General features: G+C 35.7%; 1 protein-coding gene across 1 annotated transcript in view; it reads left to right on the top strand.

Moving 5' to 3' along the window:
- DIAPH3 (diaphanous related formin 3) overlaps positions 1 to 21,804 on the top strand; it is a gene marked incomplete at its 3' end in the record, with an annotated part of 318,599 nt that overhangs the window by 195,719 nt on the left and 101,076 nt on the right. Inside the window, exons 19-20 of the mRNA XM_084235758.1 lie at positions 12,618 to 12,713; positions 13,201 to 13,260. Coding sequence (XP_084091884.1) covers positions 12,618 to 12,713; positions 13,201 to 13,260 — 156 coding nt within the window. The remainder of the gene's footprint in view (positions 1 to 12,617; positions 12,714 to 13,200; positions 13,261 to 21,804) is intronic.

The raw sequence follows: 21,804 nt of genomic DNA, 5'->3' as shown, positions 1-21,804 counted from the left end.
GTACAGAACATAAGAGTGTATATTTTCCTTCAAATCGGTGTTTTTTGCATTCTTTAGATAGATACCCGTGAGTAGAATTGCTGGGTCATATGGTAGGTCTATTTTTAATATTTTGAGAATCGTCTGTACTGTTTTCATAGGGACTGAGCGGGTCTCCATTCCCACCAACAATATAAGAGAGTTCCTTTTTCTCAACATTTTCACCAACACTTGCTCTTTGTGGTATTTTTGATTTGTACCATTTGCACAGTAGTGAGGTGTTTTCTTGTGTTTTTGATTTGCATTTCTCTCAGATAAGGCTAAGCATTTTTTTCAATGTGCCTGTTGGTTATCTGTATGTCTTCTTTGGACAAGTGCCTATTTGGTTTCTCTACCCATTATTTGATGGGGTTGCTTTATTCTTATTGGTTTGTATCTTCATGCAACAAATGGATACTATTCCTTTGTCAGAATTATGGGGGCAAATATTTTCTCCCATTCAGTAGTGTCTTTTTGTTTTCGTGACAGTTTCTTTTACTGTACAGAAGCTTTTAAGTTGGATGTAGTCCCAAGTGTTTGTATTTTGTTTCCCTTGCTGCTGGAGATATATCCACAAAAATATCTGTGAAGACTATGCTGGTACAGTTTTCCCAGTTTTCTTCTGTGTATTTTTTTGTTCCAGGTCTTATATCCAAATCTTTTATCCATTGAGTTGATTTTTGTATATGTTGTAAGATAGAGGTTGTTTCTGTTTTCTGCATTCAGCTGTCCAATTTCTGCAACACCATTTATTGAAGAAGTTTTCCTTGCTCAAGTGTATAGTCTTGGCTCCTTTGTAATAGATAAACTGTGCAGATGTGGATTTATTTCTGGGATCGGAATTCTATTCCACTTGTCTTTCTCTGTACCATACTCTTTTGATTATTAAGGCTTTATAGTATAGTTTTAAGTTCATTCATGTGATTCTTCCACTCTTCCTCTATTTTGTCAGAATTTTTTTGACTAGTGAGTGTCTTTGTGGTTCTATATGAATTTCAGTAACATTTGTTCTATTTCTTTGAAGAATGCCATTGAAACTTTGACAGGAATTGCATTAAATCAGTTTATTGCTTTAGGTAGGATGGGCATTTTGGCAATGTTTATTCTTCCAATCCATGAGCAGGGGATACCATTTCATTTCTTTCTTCTATTTCTTTTAGCAATGTCTTATAGTTTTCTTCGTAAATCTGTTACTTTCTTACTTAAATCTTTAATTTCAATCCTGTTCATTATTTGTGTTTCTCAGGGCATTCATTTGCTTTTCAGAGTTTTCTTCCATTTGTTTTCTGAACTTCTTTATCATGACAATTTTGAATTCTGTGGAAATTCTTCCATACCCTTGTTGTTGTGGTAGGGATATTTGTTCTCTCCCTGTGGTGTAGAATTCTCATGAGGGCTCAGATTGGCTGTTGAAGTCTTTCCCCCATGATTTACTTTATAAAAATTAAGGGTGCATATCTTCCATTATTCCAGTAGATGGTGATATATGCCTGACAGAGCTGATCTGTAGCTGTGTCTGCAGTGAGTGCAGGGGTCATGGAGTGGTCTGTGACTTGGGATGCTGACTGCTAGTTCTCTTTTGACTCTTGCCTGTGTCCACACTATTGGCACTTTTCTCTGGGACTCAGTGCTATATCTCTGCAATTTGTGTACTGGGCCCTTTGTGCAACCCCAGAGCATTCCATTGATACCTCATTTTATCTGTTTGTTCCCATATCTGTGCATGAACTTCAGTTCCTAGGGGAACTTGGTAGGATTAGTTGTACCTTTCTAAGTTTGTTTTCCAGTTTGTACCACAACCTCTGGCAGTCTTCCTGGCACCCCATAGCATTCATGCCTATATCTCATCTCCCGTGGCTAGATTCTCAACACTCATCTTTCTTTGACTTTCCTGGGGTGCAGATATGAACAATAGTTTCCACCCCAACAGCTACCTCTCCCTCCACTCTCTATTTGTTCTCTTGAGTTGCAATTTCTCCACATCATTCTGTTGATTCTGGTCAGTGTTTGTCCCAGGCAATTGTGAGGTACTCAGGTTTTGACCCCAAGCCCACCACCCCCACTCTCCTTCACATCACTCCCTCCATGCCTTTTGGAAGAATATCAAATTCAGTGCCTATCTGAACTTCCCAATTTAATCTCTTCACAGCTAAGCAGGGACTTTATTCTGATGCCATTGTCCCTTAGTCTGATAATAGGATAATTTTCTTAGAATAAAATTATTTTGTCAATGATGTGCGCAATTTTATTTCAGATACAGATTGCTCAGTTGCATTCCAAAGAGGTTACATTAGTTTTCTTATTCCACCAACAATGTGTGGAGTGATCTGTTTTCCAACCTTTAGCAATTATCCTCATTTTTTATTGTTGCCATGATGATAAGTGAAAAATTATTTCTCGTTGATTGTATTTACTATCTTCAATTATGAAAAAGGTTGAGAATTATATCCTCTGCATAAAAGGTGTTCATTTTAAAGATACATTTCTTTTCTTAAAAAAGATTTATTTATGTATACATGAGCTGGGGTATAGGACAGAGGTATGGGGGGTGGTGAGAGGATTCGCCAGAGATGGAGTGGAGAGCAAAACAGGCAGATTGACTGAAATAAACTGCTGAGGAGAGACAGGAGAGGTCTGCTACACCATGTGTGTTAGCAACCTGGCCAGGGATCCAATTCATGCTGCAGTGGCTGGGGATTGCTTCATAGTGCTGAGATTTAAACCCCTCGCATCACCAGGGAGGCCCCAAAGATGCATTTCTTGAGCATATTATTTGCCCATATTTTTTGTTGTGCTTTTTATTAAATTGTTGGCCTTTCTCTTACTGTCATAATGTTTATTTCAAGAAAATCTGACTTAGAATACCTGTATTTCAAATGTTTTCTAGTTTATCCTTTCATTGTTTGTATAGTCTTGCTATTCTTTTGATTAGTAGACATTTGGTGTAGTATAATCTATATGACATTTGGGTATTTAGATTTTTCCTAGGAGAAAAATCCACAACTAAGAAAAAATATACTTTTCCATACTGTCTGCTATATATTTGCAATTTAATTTTTTATTTTGAAATGTTTCACACATTCACAATTTATTATGTGAATAGCAGAACAGTATCCAAATACTATTGTTATTGATCATTTTCTTATCACCCCCCCAATTTGAAATGCCACATATATCAATAATGATGAATTGAATTTTTGGTCAGAATTGGTGTGTATTGATGTGTAGTGCCAAGAGAAGTATATACTATACATTATTTTCCAAAGTTACTCAACAAACCAGTCACCCGTAACTTCTGCACAACACAAATTTGTGTACATACATGTACTCAGCTTGTGGGAGTAGTGTCCCATGGTAGACACTTTAGTAGTCTTATTTAAGTTTTGGTGTTTGTGTGTGTGTGTGCGTAGAATATCTTTTTAATATGACCCAACTAAATTTTTGCATAATACTCATTTTTAATTTTTACATATATAATATCATTGTTCATTTTTGTACAATGCATGCTTGTATGCTTTCACCTTCAAGGTGTATTTCCCATAAAAGTCCCACCACCAATTCACCTGTGGACCATCATCATAGTCCCTGGTGCTCTTCTTTCCCCTATTTTTATTCCTCTATCTCCCCCTCCCTTGTAGAATGTCTCTGATTTATAGTTACCTGCTATTTTTATTTATTATTTTTTTTTCCCCAATCCCTTATTTGGGTCTCCTATATTCCTCCTATAAGTATAGCCATCCAATATTTTTCTTTTTACCTCTGGCTTATTTCACTGAGCATAATCCCTTCCCGCTCTATCCATGTTGCTGCAAATGTCATGAGTTTATCTTTTTTGATTACTGAATAGTATTCTATTGTGTATATATACTACATCTTCTTGATCCATTCATCTATTTTGGGGCATTTATGTTATTTCCATATCTTAACCTATTGTAAGTGCTGCAATAAACACAGGGATGCAGGTATCCTTTGGAATTCATGTCTTGTGTCCTTTGGGTATATCCCTAGTGGTGGGATTGCTGGATCATATGGTATCTTCATTTTTAGTAGTTTGAGGAACATCCACATAGTTTTCCATAGCAGTTAGTCCAGTTTGCTTTCCCAACTTTGCTGTAATAGTTTTTAATGGCAAACACATTCATTGATCATATGGTTATATTGAAATCTAATGCCTTAAGATGCTTACATTCCAAAAATCCGTGTGTGTTTTTGCTTTGGGAGAATTGCATGAGCTGCAAGTAACTTATTTTTCTGGAATTCTGCAATTGTGTTCATTAGTTTTAAAAATGAAAGAATGGAAACATTTAATTCAACTCATGCAAATAATGGAGGAAAAAACAGAAATATTAAACCATTAGGTTTTCATACATGAAATTCCAGGTCTTATGGCTGAACCTATCATTTAATTACTCTATTAAAAAAGACAGTTCTAATTATCATTTTATCAATTAAATCCCAATGAAAATTGACTTTCTAATTTCCTTGACTCAAATAAATTTTAAGTATCACATCTAGATTACAACAAACTCAAAGACTGTTAAGTTAATTCCTGTATTTTTGCCATCTGGTTTACGCAGTATTTTGAGCTTTGTTATAGAAGGGTAAAGACTAAACTAGGTTACCAAGTAAAGCAAATATAATCTGGTTCCCAGAAGATCTACAACTAGCAACACCAAACAGTAATTCATGTAATTTTTTAAGGCAACTGTCTCATGTTTCTTTTAGAAAGAGATCAGCTAAACTACAAGCCTCTGAATAGTGTGCAATAACTGCTCACTTTCAACAGTTTCTTTGAGGAAACTGAAGTTTCCTTCCATATACCCACTCTAAATTCCAGGTAGTTATCCTTACATCTTTCACTACTACTGAAATCATAAAATATGCTGAAACTTGAAGAAGGATGGCAGGAGAAGATAGGAGTTAAAAAGAGAATTCTAAAAGCACATGTAAACAGTGATAACGGCTCACAAGGTTGAGAACAGCCATTTATTGCTAAAATCCCCTAAAACCCCCCTATATATATATATTATATATTAGTTTGCCTTTGTGCCTCACTCTCACCTCTCTTATTCATGCACACACTTGGGAATCCTAAGAGAGCTCATGTTCCACAATAATACCAATAACCACCACATTGGAGGTGAACTGTTGTTTCTGAGTTCTTACTGTGTGCCAAGCATTCTACTTAACATTACGTATGATTTATCTCCTTTATTCCTCCATTTAACCTGTGAAGCAGGTACTGTTATTATCTCACATTCAAGATGAGGGGAAAAATGAGGAGTGGGAATGTTAATTTGGCCATAGTCACGTTGCTTGCTAATTAGAAGACCAGTACTGGAATCCAAATTGTTTGAATTCAAACTTGTGTTCTTTACCACTTCTCTGTGATTACACTCTCTTCTATCACTTCAAATGCAGCCATTTTGCTTCTATTAACTTAGTTCCTCTCCTCCCATGTTTTAAGTTTGTGAAATCCTCTCTCTTAGATGCCTTTAATCACAGTAGTTAGATATCTCATAAGCATCTCAACTTACCCAAAACTGATCTCCTCTCTAGTTTCAGCATGATCTACCACCAAACAAAGATTATTTGGTTCTTGGAGAATGGTATCAAGGTATCAACATGTGTCTGCTTGGCCAAGCTGATACCTTCAAGTTACCCTCAACTTCATTTTAATGCTCACATTTTAAAAATGCCCACGTCCATGTTGACCAAGAATTTTTCATTCTTCCATCTTTTTCCTTTTTATATTGGTCACTCACATTCCTCACTTGGACACTGCAATCACATTTTGCCTAGGTTTAAATCACTAAACATATTCCTTTTTTCCTTGCCTTTCATTTTGTCTCTTCTTGGCGTGATCATTCTAAAGTAAAAATTTTATCTAAGGATAAATGTAGAATTAATTTTAATTTTATCTAAGGATAAATGTAGAATGTAAAAAAAAAATTTACATTCTAAGGTAAAAAAGTTCCTTTCTAGTTTAAAACAAGTTAGTAACACCATTGAAGATAAAACCCATGCTCCCTTGCTTTGCATTTTCGACCTTTCTTGAGTTGACCTTTAACTGAATCCCCAGTTTTACCTCTCCAAATTCCCCACTAGAACCCTGTTCCTATCTAGTTCTCCTTCTCTTTTCACATCACTAAAGAACTCCTGTTCCTTTACAGTTCTATAAGGTGTAATAGGGTCTTCCCTCCCTCTTCTGCAAGCTCTTACAAACCTAAAGCTCTTCTTTCATTCTTAGAGATCCAGAAGACCTTTAGTAACTGTAACTGCTACCCCTGCTTTCTGTGTCCCATACCAGGTGCCCTTTGTGGAGATTTCCATAATAATACTTATATTATCTTGGACCATTTGTTACCTGACTTCCTTTCCTTATCAGAGGAAAGTACCTGTATGTCATGAGTCCTTTTCTCCTCGGTTGTCTTTTCTTGTCAGGAACTTTTAAAAATTATTTGTTATTTATCAATGTATTGTCTGCAATCTCCTAAGTTCAATGTAATAGGGTGATAGCATAGTAAAATATCTTTTTCCTCCCTCATTCCTTACAACTCCCTCACCCATTCCCAGAGATAATCACTTAATTCATAGTTTTTTTTTTTACCTCCACTGTTTTTACCTGTTATTTATCTCTACTATGTTTCTAGATAAATGCACTCATTTTAGGTATTACCAGGTTCCTTACAAAGTGCTTGGGGATTTAGTCCCCTTTTGTTGTCTTGCTACATATACTGACCACTTAAACTCCTTCTCCTTTACCTCTGGTGCCTTTTCATTATAATTGTTAATAATCAGTTGCCAAAAAAGAGTCATTGTTTGTAAAATTGGAACTGTGCAAACTCTGCACTCATCCAGTTATTATCCAATGACTGTTCCCTATTGGAAAATGTTATTCCTACTTAAGTACTAACATTTTTTAAAACTGCGCTTAGTATTTGTACATACCTGTCACTGTTTTGTCCAAACTCTCTGACAGATCTGTGCAATAAGCAACAATCAGTTTTGCAAATGGTCCAACACAACAGATTTGCTTTCCATTCTTTGGCCACTGTTCTCTCCTACAACAGTTTTCTGCCATGTGAGAGCTGACTGGCTGCTCTGAATCTGGAACACGGTGTTGCCCTAACTACACTTTCTGCCACTTTGCTATTTTGTCATCTTCTTACTTTTATCCCTCGCTTTGTAAAAGTTCACCTTCCAGTTGCTTTTTCAGAAAGAGTGCATAAGTAGGAAATTTCCATTTTCTTATTGGCAACATCATCATTTTTTCATTAGATATAACTGCTTTTCAGAATTTGAAATTTCTTTTTCTTGTAGAATTTAGTATTGCTATGGAGAAATCCAGTTCTATTTCAGATACCTTTATATGTGTTCTCTTCTGGAATCTTTTAGGATCTTACTTGTTTTCTCAGTTTTCTGCAATTTCAGTGTTGTTGAACTTTTGGGGAAACGAGAATAAAGACAAGAAAGTTCCTACCATATCACTGCCTTATCTTTCTTTGCTACTCTTTACATTGAGGTGGTTCTTAAGAAACTGCTCCTCCTGATTCAGTTATATGTACTTTCCAGAGTGCCCCTATCACCTGGAAGTCAAGGGTCAAGTCTTACCTGATATATATAGGACCTTCTTCAGGGTCTGGTCCATGGTGCTGAATGACTTTTTTTTTTTTTTTTTTAAGTAGGAAAAAGGCTTCCAAAAGTATTAGCCAAATTTTAATTTGAAATTGAGGCTAGAGGTCTCTGACTACCTTATACTCACATGTCTGCAAGAAAATTTACTATCTAACATCTGTCACCCACCAAACTGAATTTTTTTTAAGTCCCCATATTTTCTGTTCCTTCAGTCATAGACCCAAGAGACTTTAGACAAATCTGCCTCACACTTTAGCAGATCCACCCTCTGCCTGACCCACATGCTCCTGATTCTACTTTAGTAATATCTCATCTTTACTCACCCTTCTTCACTTCCCTTGATGCTTTGTGATGTTTAGAATACCATTTACAAATTATCCAAGGTGATATGTTACTCAGACCTAGCAAAGCTTTGACTATTATAATTAGTCTATTTAAAAGTTTTCATAGTAGGAGAGAAGTTATAAATATTTTGAATATAAATTGACTTGTTAGTGAAATTGAATTCTAGTCTATAATAAAAAATGGCTAATTTTTTGCTGGTTTGTATTAGGATACTGTAAATATGAATCATTTAAATACTTTATTAAGCCTCACTCTAGTTGTTATCTTTTGCCTTTGTTCCCACCATTCCTTCCCCATTCCCTGCCATGACTAGCTTTTGCTGATTTGTATAGTCATAATTCGGTAGAAAGCCTTATATGTCTCATAATTCTAATAGATCCCTCATGTACCAGTCCCCTTTTTCTATTTCTGAGGCCCTAAGTCATATCTCTGTTGCCTAGAAAGGTACACTGTAATCCCTCAGTAAATATGTATGAAATGAAAATTTTAAAATGCATTTTTAACATTTGAAAAATCTTCATTATGTCTTCATCTTATCCATTAGATGAACAATCTACTTGTGCTTACGATCAGTTTCCCTTAGAAGAGCTGTCATATATGACTATATTCTTTACCAGAGACTTAATCAAATATTCTATAAATGATATATTTAATTATAATGTATAAAACAATGAATGCTTGAAACATATTAATAAGTAGGTATTTCCTCAGCTTCCTATAGTGCACTGTGGAGTTCATTTATGAATTTATTCCCTAGATTTTTATGACTTAGCAATTTGCCAGGTGCTTTCATTTGTATTATCTCTTTTCACCCTCTCTTTAACCCTAGACAGGTATTATCTCTATTACATGTGTCATAATGATTATGTAAGTAGTCCAGGGTCACACAGGTAGCTGAAAGCTCAGACTGGAATGCATGTCTTTGTCGTTATTTGTGTGGGAAAGGAGAACAAGAATAGCCATCAGCTCTGGAGGACAAGCACTCTTCCAGGTGGGGTCTTGAGGAATCCCAGGAGGTTGCCTTCAGCTGAAGAATACATTGTGGTGTTGAAAGTGATAAGATTAGACAACAATAACTATGAACCAGAGACACTCTTTGAGAGGGGTGGGGAGGGAGTGGAAAGGAGGGATGGGGTCAAAATCGGGGTTGCAATTGTATGGGAAATATAAAAATTAAAATAAAAATTTTTAAAAAAGTGATAAGATTAGAAAAGCAACTGGGCAGTCTACAGCTACTGCACACGAGATCAATCCCAAGCCAGGGAGATGACCCCCATGGTGCAGCAGACCTCTCCTGCCTCGCCCGCTGCGCCCCTCAGCAGTGTATTTCAGTCAATCTGCCTGTTCTGCTCCCCACTCTGTCTCTGGAGAGCCCTCTCGCCTCCCACATCTCTGGCCTGTACCCCAGCTCTTGTATGCATAAATAATCATTTTTTAAAAAACAGCAGTTGGAATTAAGGATAGGGTAAGAGAAAGACTTGGAACTTTATTTTGTGGGAAATGGGAGACACTGAAAATTTAGGACTGGGGGATTAAGATCATAATTCAGCTTTGGGATTTATTAGTATTATCTGAGATGAATTAGGAATAAACTGGAAACATGACTAGATAACTCATTTGATATTTCATGTGAAAAATAGTTGAGTTTTGAAGCACCCATGTAAAGTTTAGTCAGAAAAGGGAACAGGGATCCATTCATGAGATACTAGAAGTGTTTTTTTTTTTCTTTCTTATTATATCTACAAAAGTTCTTTTTATCAGTGGTGTATATTTCAAGAGAAAGTTTTTTTAATTTATTTTTTTTTACTTCTTTATTTTATTATGCATATGTTGTGCAAAAATGAAAAATGATGTGAAAGATACTGGAAGTGTTTTAAACAAGGTTTGGCTGCTAGATGGATGCGAAAAGGGGGGAAAGAAACAAAGCTATGTTGTGTGTTCTCCCACCACTTCCCCTGTCCCCTCTGTGTCTGTGACTTTTATTCTCCTGCATGTTTTGCACTTCCAAGTGACGGTATCAGTGTGATTCATATTGAATATTTTTGTGCAAAGCACTACACATGTTACTTTGGGTTGCCTGTCTTAGGGCATCACTTCAGGAGGCAGTTGATATCAGTGTGTCCTATTTTTGATGTTATCAAATTTGATTACTTAAATAAGTGATAAATGTCAGATTTTCTCCATATCATGTTCCCAACAACCTTATAGTTTGGTTTTTTTGTGTGTGTGTTTTTTTTTTTTTTTTTTTTTTTGGTTTTTGCTACCATTGATCATTTCTACCCACATCATTTCTTAACTATGTAAGTAGTAAGTAATTTGGTGAATTTTCTCTTTCCCTATCTTTGATAATAATTGATTGACATTCTGTAAAGAAAAGCTTTCTTTCCTTCTATTTAATGTATCTTTTTTTTTAGTACTAGTTCAGCATTATTTTTTCCAGTGTCTAACAATCCAATCCCATTATTACTTGACACACCCCTAGCTGTTTCTGACCACTTTCTACTTTTCTGACATATGTTCCTAGTTCATTTTACACTTTCTTGGGCTTAGCCCTAGAATCAGCCATTTTTCTAAGTATTCTGGCTCCTGTTAGTGAGTAATGATATTTAGAAAGCATGCTCTGATGGCTAGTTGTTCATTGTCACTGCATTGCCATTACACATGAACTCTTTGGGGGCACTAAGCTGGGAAAAGTATTTTTTTTAAAACCTTGAATGTCTTTAAATCCAATTCAACACTTCATGCTTCTCCCTCTCTTTCCCTCATTCTATGTTTGTATTTTCTTTCCTAGTAAGACTTGTGCTGCCCCAAACATCCTCTGCTAAATCTTACTGACATAATAGTTTCAGAATCAATAAATCAATAGTACTACCAACAATGAATTTACTAGCAATTCAAATTTTCTTTGCAGTTCTTTTTTTTTCCATGAAGTGTACTCCATTACTATGATGCCTGCTTTCTTAAACTTTTGGATTTTTTAAATGTTTCTTTTTACAAATAGCATATATTCACTTCCTTAAATATTTGGCATTGCATGCAGTTCTTTTCAGGAAAAAATATAGTTGAGTTTGAAAACCGTAAATTTTCGAAGATAGCTAGGTAGTTACTAATTAAAGTGTCTGAAATATTTAATGTATTTTAATTAAAATAGCCATTAAGCCACTTTAGATTTAAATTTACATTTAAATTAACAACCCCCAAATACTCTACTTTTTACCCACCTTTATTTTGATTACACCTGTAAGTTTAGTACTTTTCTAAAAATATGAATAGAACCAGATGGAAAAAGGGTTTTACATATTTATATTTATATATCTGTTTATAAACTGTAAATGAGTGTGTTATTTGTACTCTACTGCATTCATTCGTCATCTGTTCACTGTAAAGGGATTCAGTGTCAGAAAAAGAAATTCAAAATCCAGAGGAAAATTGTTTTCTATTACTTGAGACATAACTGTATACTAGCCACACAATTTCATAGAGGATACCTGCAAATAACATCCTTCTGAGGAACAATAAAAAAGTCCTTTGTGTTTTCTTGAATTTGGGTTGGGTCAGTAGTATCTTTTTTATTTTTATTTTTTAAAGATTCATTTATTTATGCATACAAGAGCTGGGGTACAGGCCCGAGGTGCAGGGGGTGAAAGGATTCACGAGAGACAGAGTGACTGAAATTCACTGCTGAGGGAGCAGCAGGCGAGACAGGAGGGATCTGCAGGGCTATGTGGATCACCTCTCTGGCTGGCCAGGCATCGAACTCATGCTGCAGAGTTTGCCGATTGCTTCATAGTGCTGTGCTTAACCCCTTACACCACCAGGTATCTTTGAGGCTTTTTTCCCCAGCTTCCTTTGACTAATTTGTACTGACAACTATAAATAACTATGAATATTACAAGGTAATTTGTTATTTGTAGAGAGGATCGGCTCAATAATCACACCCTTCATTAAATATATACATATTGTCAGTTTGAACCAATCACAATGTATGTGTTACTTTAGACTTTTAAGAGCCTCTTTTAGTTTATTTTTCATTATAGAAGACAAACTTTTCATGCATTCTATAAAAGTTTATAGTGATTGGTCTTTGTCACTTAAAGTCAGGGGATATTTTTTTCTATTTGAAAAATCAGTTACCAGGAGTGTGTTCACAAAAGCCTGCAAATAAAATTTTGTACAGTAGGTTTAGACATTGGATCTCCATAACAACAAACAAACCCACTTTCCCACACCTGGTCAATTTTAGAATAGAAGCTGATGCTTTGAATAAAACCATTTCTTCTACAAGGGAAATGTGATTTATGATAACCTATGACTAGAACCACATTCCATTTAAAGTTATTGTGCTGAGGGATTATAAAGCAGTGCTCTGAAGTGAATCAGTGGAACAGGGTCCCATTTAGTGGACAGTAACACAGGCACTAATGAGACAGATTTCATTAAAACATACTTGATTTATGAGAGGGTTAAAGTCCTATCTTATTTTGAAATCACTAGCTTAGTTTTGGCATCTGATCTCCCAGCACCCCCAACCCCCCCATCACTAGTTTTTCTGTATGCTTTGACATTGCTATGGTAACCCTAAGGGCTGATGGAATTCCCTGCATCTCTTTTCACAGAGGGTGATGAGACAGGAGTGATGGATAGTCTGCTGGAGGCCTTGCAGTCAGGGGCTGCCTTCCGCGACCGAAGGAAAAGGACACCTAAGCCGAAAGGTGAACATTATCCTTGTTTCGTGTTACTTTCTAGGGAACTATCACAAAGAACAACCTTTTTTTTTTTTTATTTCTTTTAAAGTCATGTGTCAAGAATGTAGTGCTACAGGCAGCATCTCTTCAGAAGTTTCATAAGTTTGCTTAATCCTTCTGTGCAATGACAAATGTCAGCAAGAGTAGTATTCCAGTTGGCCGATGTCAGTAGCACATTACCAAATCAATGCACTGAACCTAGAAAATCCTGATTAGTGTGACAAGTCTCATCTAAAGAACCATATGTACCTTATCCCAGTGGAGTTTATGGTTACATAATTAAATGGGAAGTAAAAGTCATAACATTATTTCTTCAAGTATTTCAGGGTATTGAAGCTTTGCTTTGTTTCCAGAAATACTTAACCTTGGGAAAAAAGTCTAATACAGTTATATTCCTTGAGACGAACAGACTTCTTTATTAAGTTTCTTGTATTTTTTTTTTTTTTTGAAACAGATATTCGACAAAGTCTCAGTCCAATGTCTCAGAGGCCTGTTCTCAAAGTTTGTAACCATGGTAATAAACCGTATTCATAAATTGCACATTCTTATCTACTTCTGTCTGTTGATCTGTGATTTTAGTAGGCTGCTGTGAAGTTCTCAAGTTTCCATATAACTAAAATAGGAAATATGTGTGGATGTACATATTTGCAATAAGATTGTGTACTCATATTTTCCATGCCTACATTATTGCCTTGAGGTAATATCTAGGGTTCATTCTTAAGTGAATGTTTATTTTTATTATATGACGTTACCTTACACACTTCTGTCAGTGATGTCCAGTACATCCTTTCAAATGCATTGTGCTCTCATATTGCTATTTTAAGTAGTGAATTTATTCTAAGATACAATTTGAAATACCGAGTCTGTTACATGTTTTACTCAACCATATTTGCCAGTACAATTTGAAATATTGTGACCAGCTTTTTGTGAAAATCATTACTACAGATGAGTTTCATGTGATCTTATTGTGGAAGGATGTGCTAGAATCACTAAAAAGGTGAATTAACCTAATGGCTGAGGGTTATAGAGATTGACTCCTTTCAGAAATCCCCAACCAAGTGCTGCACCTCCAACCCCACTGAGCCTTCTTCTTCCCTTCATGGTGCCAGTTAGTCTTGATTGGGTTTTATTTACTTTGTTTTCCTTTCTTTTACTGTTATGTGTGTGTGTGTGGTGGGGGATTGGGAGGGGGCTTCTGTTTACCTTGTATAGTCAAAAACAAAACCATCTATTGTGATTGCCATTCAGAGTGTTGTTGTCACCAAAGTTTGTGAGACTTGTAAGTGAAAAAAAATTTTCACATATTTCATTTAAGGGTTGCTTTTCAACGTGGATAAGGTAAGTTCTATTGATTAAAGTATTAATATGTGAATAAGTAGAGAAACTCACATCAAATTTCCTGGAAAGCCTGAAAAATCATAAGGTAAGTAATATCTAGACATGAATGTAATACTTTCTTAAATGGCTGTGTAAATTCCTTCTGCTCAAGTTAAAGTATATATAGTAGATGCTTGCTGAATGAGAAGGTAAAAATCTGCATAACTTTAAATAGATCTTGTAATTCTTTTTAGCAGTATGTTTTTGTTACTGTTTTGCCTTATTCTACTCTAACAATAGGAAAGAAGAATTGTAGAAAAGTAGTCCATAACTTTGGATTTATGATTTAGAGTAGCATATTAAATAGTAGCAAAAAGTGTGTAAGATAGACTGTTTCTGGGACTTAGAAATTGTTTTGTAGATGAATAAATGAAAATTCAGAGAAGCTGAATACTTCCTAAGAATGCAGAAGTAGGTGGTGACAAATCTGACTCTAGTTCTGATTCCCACTGCATTTCTCTTGATTACATATGCGTACTTTATTTTTTGTTATTAATGAAATATATAAAATAAGCACATCTGCCCGTATTGCAAGTCGTTATGAAACCACAACCAAAACAAAGATCATGGTTTGATTACAATATCATACATATACCCATGTTATGCTTAGTTTAAAGCAGTTCAGGTATTCCATAGAGGGAAAGTATTTAAGATAAATTTGTGTGCTGGTCTGGTTGAATCCAGTGTTTCTGTGACTCTAATGTTAGTAAAGTGTCCAGGTTATGAAAGTTAATTTATAATTACTTTAAATTATAATTTCATTCCATTATTCAAAAGCAGATAAAGATTGCATTTCTATCTTTACTAAAGCTTATAGTACTAATTGTACTAAATTATGTACTAAGGTTATTGTGATAGTTAAGCTACTAGGTTATACAGCATGTCAGAGGAGATATATTACTAAGTCCAAATTCAAACTTTTTTCTGTTCATGTTTTCCCTTCACATTCCTAAACAAGAATCATGATTATTTGTAGGAAAAGATATTTGTGTTTCTTTTGTAATCTATTTCTATTTTTTCCCCCCCTTGGACAGTACTAACTCTGGCGCTGAACTATGATTGAAATGTAAAATTGAACCCCTTTTACTTTTTAATTTGCTTTCAGGTACTCTAAACCAAAGTCAAATGTGATATTTTTATTTCATAAAAGTATATTGTAGTTAAGGCTTATAAATGATTTGTAAAATCTCCCATGGTTATTTCAAATTTCTTTACCTCCTGAGTAAAATAATATTAGCTTATAAGCTATTGTTTACTGTTTGGCTTACTAAATGCCGAGTAGTATGCTGAATGTTTGATACATGTCATCCTGTATTTACTCTCAGTAATCCTGTCAGTGAATCAATATTTTCATCTCAATTTGAGAGTTGAAAATAGCCAAGGATTCAGTAGATCTGATAATTTGCTTATAGTGCTATGGCCAAATTTCAAACCCAGGTCTGTCTGACTTCCTAGTCCAAGTTCTTAATCTCTCTGCCAAATCTTCTGAATACAGTTGAAATCTTCTCATCCTGGAACTGATGATGATGAGTATGTGTGTATATTTTTTTTCTCTTGTGACATAAGGTTGAACTATTGAAATTCCCTCTCAGAGGTTTTCTTACCTCCGGCGATCTCCTTCTCTTCTTGCTAGATTGAAACTAGCTTAGCACTCATTTCCTTTTCTGAGACTTGAATTATAAAGATATACTAGCTCCTGAATTAGGATCCCTTTTTATTTCCTTTAATATTTTATTTATTAAAATACATCAATTTTAATGAATATATACTGTACTAGAAATATCTTGATTATATAATAGTATATTAATGTAGTTAATATATTGATATGTCATGATATAGCAATATATAATAAAATATATACTATTATAGATATTATTTAGAAATACAAAATCTTTAAAGCTAAGAGTTGTTCATTAGCTTTAATTTTAATTTCTCAGTATTATGCCTTTTAAACCAGAGCTATGATCCAAAACTCATTTACTTTTACATAGGCAGGTAGGTAGGTAGGTAGGTAGGTAGGTAGGTAGGTAGGTAGGTAGGTAGATAGATAGATCAATTTATTTATCAACAGAACGAGATATACACAGACCTCAAGCATTCTAACTATGGGCTTCAAAAGCATAAATATTTTATACTGTGAATAACCCAATTCTGCGCTGTTCTCCAAACCTCTACCAAAAATACATTGGTCAGAACCTTTGCCTTTTTCATTTTTTGTTTTGGTTGTTAAGGCTTAGACAGAAATTAAGTATTGGCTATTTTCCTTCCTTTGCTTATTTAGCAAATTTCAGAAAGCATTTGCTAGACACCTGAGATAGATACCCTGTAAGAATTTACATTTATTTGGGAGACAGATGAGTACTAATTTCTATACATTTAGTTAATGACTGGATAGAGATACACACAAAAAATTTTGGTATCCCAAGACATCTGGAAGACAATCCAGATGTAGTGCCTAGACGGATCTGAAGTCCAATTTAAGTTTTGAGAGAGGACTAGAAATGAGACCAAAAACCTTAGGGGAAGCCAAGAAGTAGTAGAAACATGTACACACTTTCTCAGGAGATCCTATCCGAAACCTAATCCGTACTCTACAAAACTATATGCACTATGGTTTTTCCCATTTTTCAGTGATCCCTGAAAAGTTTCATACTCGTCTGCGATACTATTTGTGAGCACCATTAGGGTGCAGGCAAGACCTAAAGAGCAATCTGCCTTATTTACTTCTGTAAACCCAGTCCTTATCTGGATTGGTGCCCAACACATGGATAATAATGTGTCAAATGAACAGACATGTTCCTGTTTAGATTTAAATGTATATTGAGCAAATCAGTTTTCTGTATGTCACCCAAATAAGTGTGATTTAATATGTTAATTGCAAAAACTCTAGTTGTGAACTACATCTCGTGTCCTTCCTTAAATTTTGTTTGTCATCAGAAGTTTATATTTGACCATCACTGATCTGTGCTTCAAAAGGTCGTTGGATCAAATGTGGAAGATATGACTCAGTCTTGATTCTATTATTCAGTCTTTAGACATGGAGGTTTACTTATTAATTAGGTTTCTTTCCCTTATCAATCAAGCCAGGTTTAATAGCAACAAATAGAAGAAAGCATCTGCTAATGAGTATACTGCATTAGATCTCTTCTTGCTCAACACAGTGCACTCTACCCTCTATAAAAATAGTAAAATGTCCTCTTTTAACATCATCATATATATTAATACATTTTTATAAAGTTTAGATCATATTTGGAGATTAGTGAATCCAATGGCTTGGTTGAAATTTAGGGGTAGATAGGGAAGAAGTATGTTCGGAATCTGATGTTGGACCAATAATTTTTACTGTTCTGTTGAGGTTTTTTGAGCAGGAAAATGAAAAACCTGAGCAGTGTGAAAAGAGCTGAGTTGAAAAACCTTAGGAGACAGGAAAGACTAGAAAGGACTTCATAGCCACCTCCATGCAGACATGAATTCACTGCACTTAATGGGGAAAGAGTCAACAAGATTTGAGGAAAGAAGCGAGACTTGGAGCTCTGGGTTGAGAGGCACTCACAGACAATTGCAAATGAGTTACCAGAGGAAAATCTTTAAATCCATAGAATGACAAATTGATGACTAAACATTAGGAAGGAGCACAGATAACTAATGGAATAGAGACTTAACATGAGATACATAGGGGAGATCACATAATAGTGGAGCGCACATTATGAAGGTTGGAAAGAAGATTTTCAAAAACTTAGTTTCCCTGGTTTGTTTTTTTTTTTCTTTATACCATGAGTGACTAGTGTTCAGGAAACATTATTTCCTACTCTCTTCAGAGACTTCTCTTCCCCTTATACACTATGAAGACCCTGTAAGATGTTTGTGACAAAGGTTTCACAAATGCAAACTATTTAACCACACCTTGAATGCATCTGCCTGCAATTTGATTGCACCCTCATTAGATGGTTCCCTTTTCATTTAGTAGTACAGTAGGATTTTTTTTTTTCAGTTAAATGGATATAGAGTAATCAGAAAGGATTCTATAAACTATATGCAATTAAAACCCCTAATGATAAAACTATTTAACTGTGACAAAATAAGATAAAACATAATCAAAATTTTAGGCAAACAAATATTACACATTTTTAGTATACATACATAACCTAAACAAAATCTTGCTATATTATCTTTATACTAAATCAATTCTTAATAGCCTTAATTTGGATTTGATTACCTATTTTTACTCTTCTACTTATATATGGAGCATTGAGAGATTTTTATAGAAATAAGATTGTATTGCCTCCAGGCACAGCTGCTCTGCCACTCTAAGATTTGAAGTTAGAATTAAATGTGAAGCTAGTTAGATATCTTTGAATTAGCATATTTTTTCACAAAATAACTCTGAGGAGACACACAAGACAGGCTTTGTCCTTGATGTGTCAAGACTTCATACATAGCCACCCCCTCCCCCACCCCCACCCTCTTCTACCCAGCCCCACACCCCCTCTTTCCTTTACCTACCTTTTCCCCAAGCAGCAAGAATTTTTCTTGAGGTGGAGTTAGGACATTTCTAAGGTTTTCATTGGTGTGTGCTGAGCACTGTTCCCTCAAGGCTTCTATGGAAACTGAGGACAACACCAAAGCAGCCTTTGCCTAGAAAACATTATCTATCAAGGTAGTAAATCTTGACAACTACCATTTCTTGAAACTCCAGCCTATTTTAAAGTTAAAAGCGTATAAGGAAGACTGTAGTAAAATTATACATAATTTAGCTAAACGTCTTTAGCTTATTTTCTTGAGATCATTTTTTGTTCTCCTTCTGGTGAACTTGCGCCTGTGAAATAACCTAAGAAAGGGAACTATTAAAATACTAATTGCTTTAGACACCCTTACACTTGGGCTTTCAAGCAGAATCACATGCTACCTGTAACTGTCAAAAGGCTTAAATGCTTTTCAAGTGGACTTTTTTAGGCCAAGAATGTAAAACAAGTTGGGTGATTTCACTTTTCTTCAAACATCACTCGCTTATATTCAATATGTGGTCAAGCAAAAGGGAGAAGGGACTCAGCGGGACTCCTGCCTAGGCAAGGAAGCCCTGTGGGTGGACAGGAAAGATCTTTCTAATTCATTGTCAGGGCAGAGCAACATTTTGGTTCAGTCATTATCAAGCAGACTCTTCCCACAAACAAGTTAGAACATTCTCAAGTAGTAAGGACCTCATGTAGTTTTAAAAGGACATTTGTGCAAGAAATTACAAACACCTTTTATTTTATGAATATTCACATATATGAGCAAGGCCTAGCAAGACTGGGATTAAATTTAAAGGAGATAAGAGATATTTATTGTATAAGGAAAATGATGTCCTTGACTTTCCTGAAATAAGTTTAAAATTAATGACTCTTGTTTTGTGTTCTTTAGAAGACTACAGTTATTGTGATCTTTTAAAATTTTGAACCACTCTGAATTCTTGCTCCCTTATACCACAGGTTCAAAATCTGGCTTTATAAAAAGTCAGTCAGTGGATGAACTTTGTACTTTCATTTTAGATTTTGTGTTTTTCTCTCTCTGTGTGTGTATGTATGTGTGTTTGTATATATTTATGTATATTTTTATGGTGAAACAATCTGTTGATTTTGTCAACCTTTCCCCAAAGAAGCTAATAATTATTTATTATTTGATTACTGGTTACAACTTTTTTCTATTTTTACATGTTGTGTTTTGTATATACTTAAAAGGAAACCAATTTACTATAATATTTGACATTTGAGAACTAAACTTTCATTGACTAGTCACAAATGTGGGAAACATGTCAAATAGTTGGAGGATCTACCATTTAGTGAGAAGTAAATTGTTTTGGATAAATAATTACAATCCAATAAATGATGCTAAAGTGGTGCTTCATTCAGGATCCAGGGAGCGAAAGACTTCATGGGTGCCATGGCTGGTAGAGTTCTGACTTCTGAGGTAAGAAGGTGTGCACAGCTCCTCTGAGCTATGTGGCTTACATGGGGAACACCTGGAGCAGATGAAAATGAAGGCCATGGTTATCATCGTTCTCTTTGTACTGACCTGGGGTTTCCTTCAGAGGTTTTTGCCCCTTATCAAAGGATTCAACAAGGTGGCAGGGCAAATTACATCCAGACAAGGCTTGTTAGACTGGTGCCATAGGCAGACAGCACTGGGAAGGAAAAGTTCAGGCTGACTCTCCCAAGTGAGCAGGAAAAGGATTTTTAAAAGGGTCCCTTCACTGGGTGTATTGACAGAATCGTCCAATCATGGGTAGTGGTGTTGGGTCAATCTATTCTTGGACATTCTAAGGTGGGCAGCAAGTGCTAAAACAGCTGTTGATTTTCTACACATGCCCCTTTCAAGCCTTGTTGGTGACCCATGCATTTTTCCTTCCAAGATGGCAGAATGCTGGCTACCACCACCCCCAAAGTTCATGTAGTGGGTCACTTGGTGTCTACTGGAGAGCAGGGAATGGGGGGGTAGGCAGGCTTGATTGCTTACCAAGCTATTTTAAACAGGATTTTAATCCACTCCTTTCTACCAGCTTCTGTCCCTGCTCTCCTATACTATCTCAACCTCAGGAAGAAGAGTTTCATACAAAAGTAATAAACTGAAGTCAGAAAGCATTGGTTGGTGAAATTGAGGCTGACCTTTCTAAAAACCTAGCTATAAAAGAAAAAAAAAAATAGCAACAACTAAGATGGTTCATAATTTAATGAGCATTTCATATGATATTGGCTATGCTGTCTTTGTGTTCTGAGAAGATGTTCTGTCTTTGTGTTCTGGAGGGGGTGAATTGCTTTATATTTTGTTTTAGTTTTTGATAGAAATCTCCATTTCCAAATCTCACCTTTTTCATAATTTTTACTTTTTAAGTTTGCTGACCTTTATTCCTATCAAGATGCAAAGAAAATTATCCTATCCCCTTCTGGATCCTTCTAGGCTGGCAAATAAACTTCAGACAGGATAATAAGAGAAAAATCTGAAAAGAAGTTTTAGTAATAACATATATACCTCCTATATACATGGGAAAGACCCAGAATGACTGAGTAACTTATCACTTGGCTTCAGAAGCCATCTTATATAGCTTAGCTGGGTCTCCCTGGTGGTGCAGCAGGTTGAGCACAGCGCTGTGAAGCTGTCCGCAACCTCTGCAACACAGGTTCTATTCCCGGCTGGCCGGAGAGATTCCTACGTGGCACAGCAGACCTCTCCTGTCTCGCCCACTGCTCCCCTCAGCAGTGCTTTTGGTCTGTCTGCCTTTTCTGCTCCCCACTCTGTCTCCAGTGAATCCTCTCACCCTCCTGCGCCTCTGTCTTGTACCCCAGCTATTGTATAAATAAAATTTTTTTTAAAAAATCTTAAATAGCTTAGCTAAGACTAGGGGAGTGGGGTATGAGGGGTCTGGGGGAAGGGAAGGCACAGCATGCAAAAGGTAAAAGTCAATGTATATTGAGTTCTGCCTTTATCTTTAAAAAGAGTTAAGGCTGTTGGGGCTTCCTGGGACAGGTTTCTACCAAGAAAAGTTAACATGTACTATCAAAAGCAAACCTTGCCCAACCTTCACAGCCCCTCTTGGAAAAGAAGCTTTTGCTGCAAAGATATATTTTGGGGTGGCAGATTTTTGCTCCCCTACATTCTTAAAGAAAGTATGTACCTCCTTTACAGCATTCGTTTTTTTAATACACTT

Source organism: Talpa europaea (assembly GCF_964194135.1).
Source record: "Talpa europaea genome assembly, chromosome: 6".
Classification (NCBI taxonomy): Eukaryota; Metazoa; Chordata; class Mammalia; order Eulipotyphla; family Talpidae; genus Talpa; species Talpa europaea.
The sequence above is the reverse complement of the archived record's forward strand: the minus strand, read 5'-3'. Positions and strand labels throughout refer to the sequence as shown.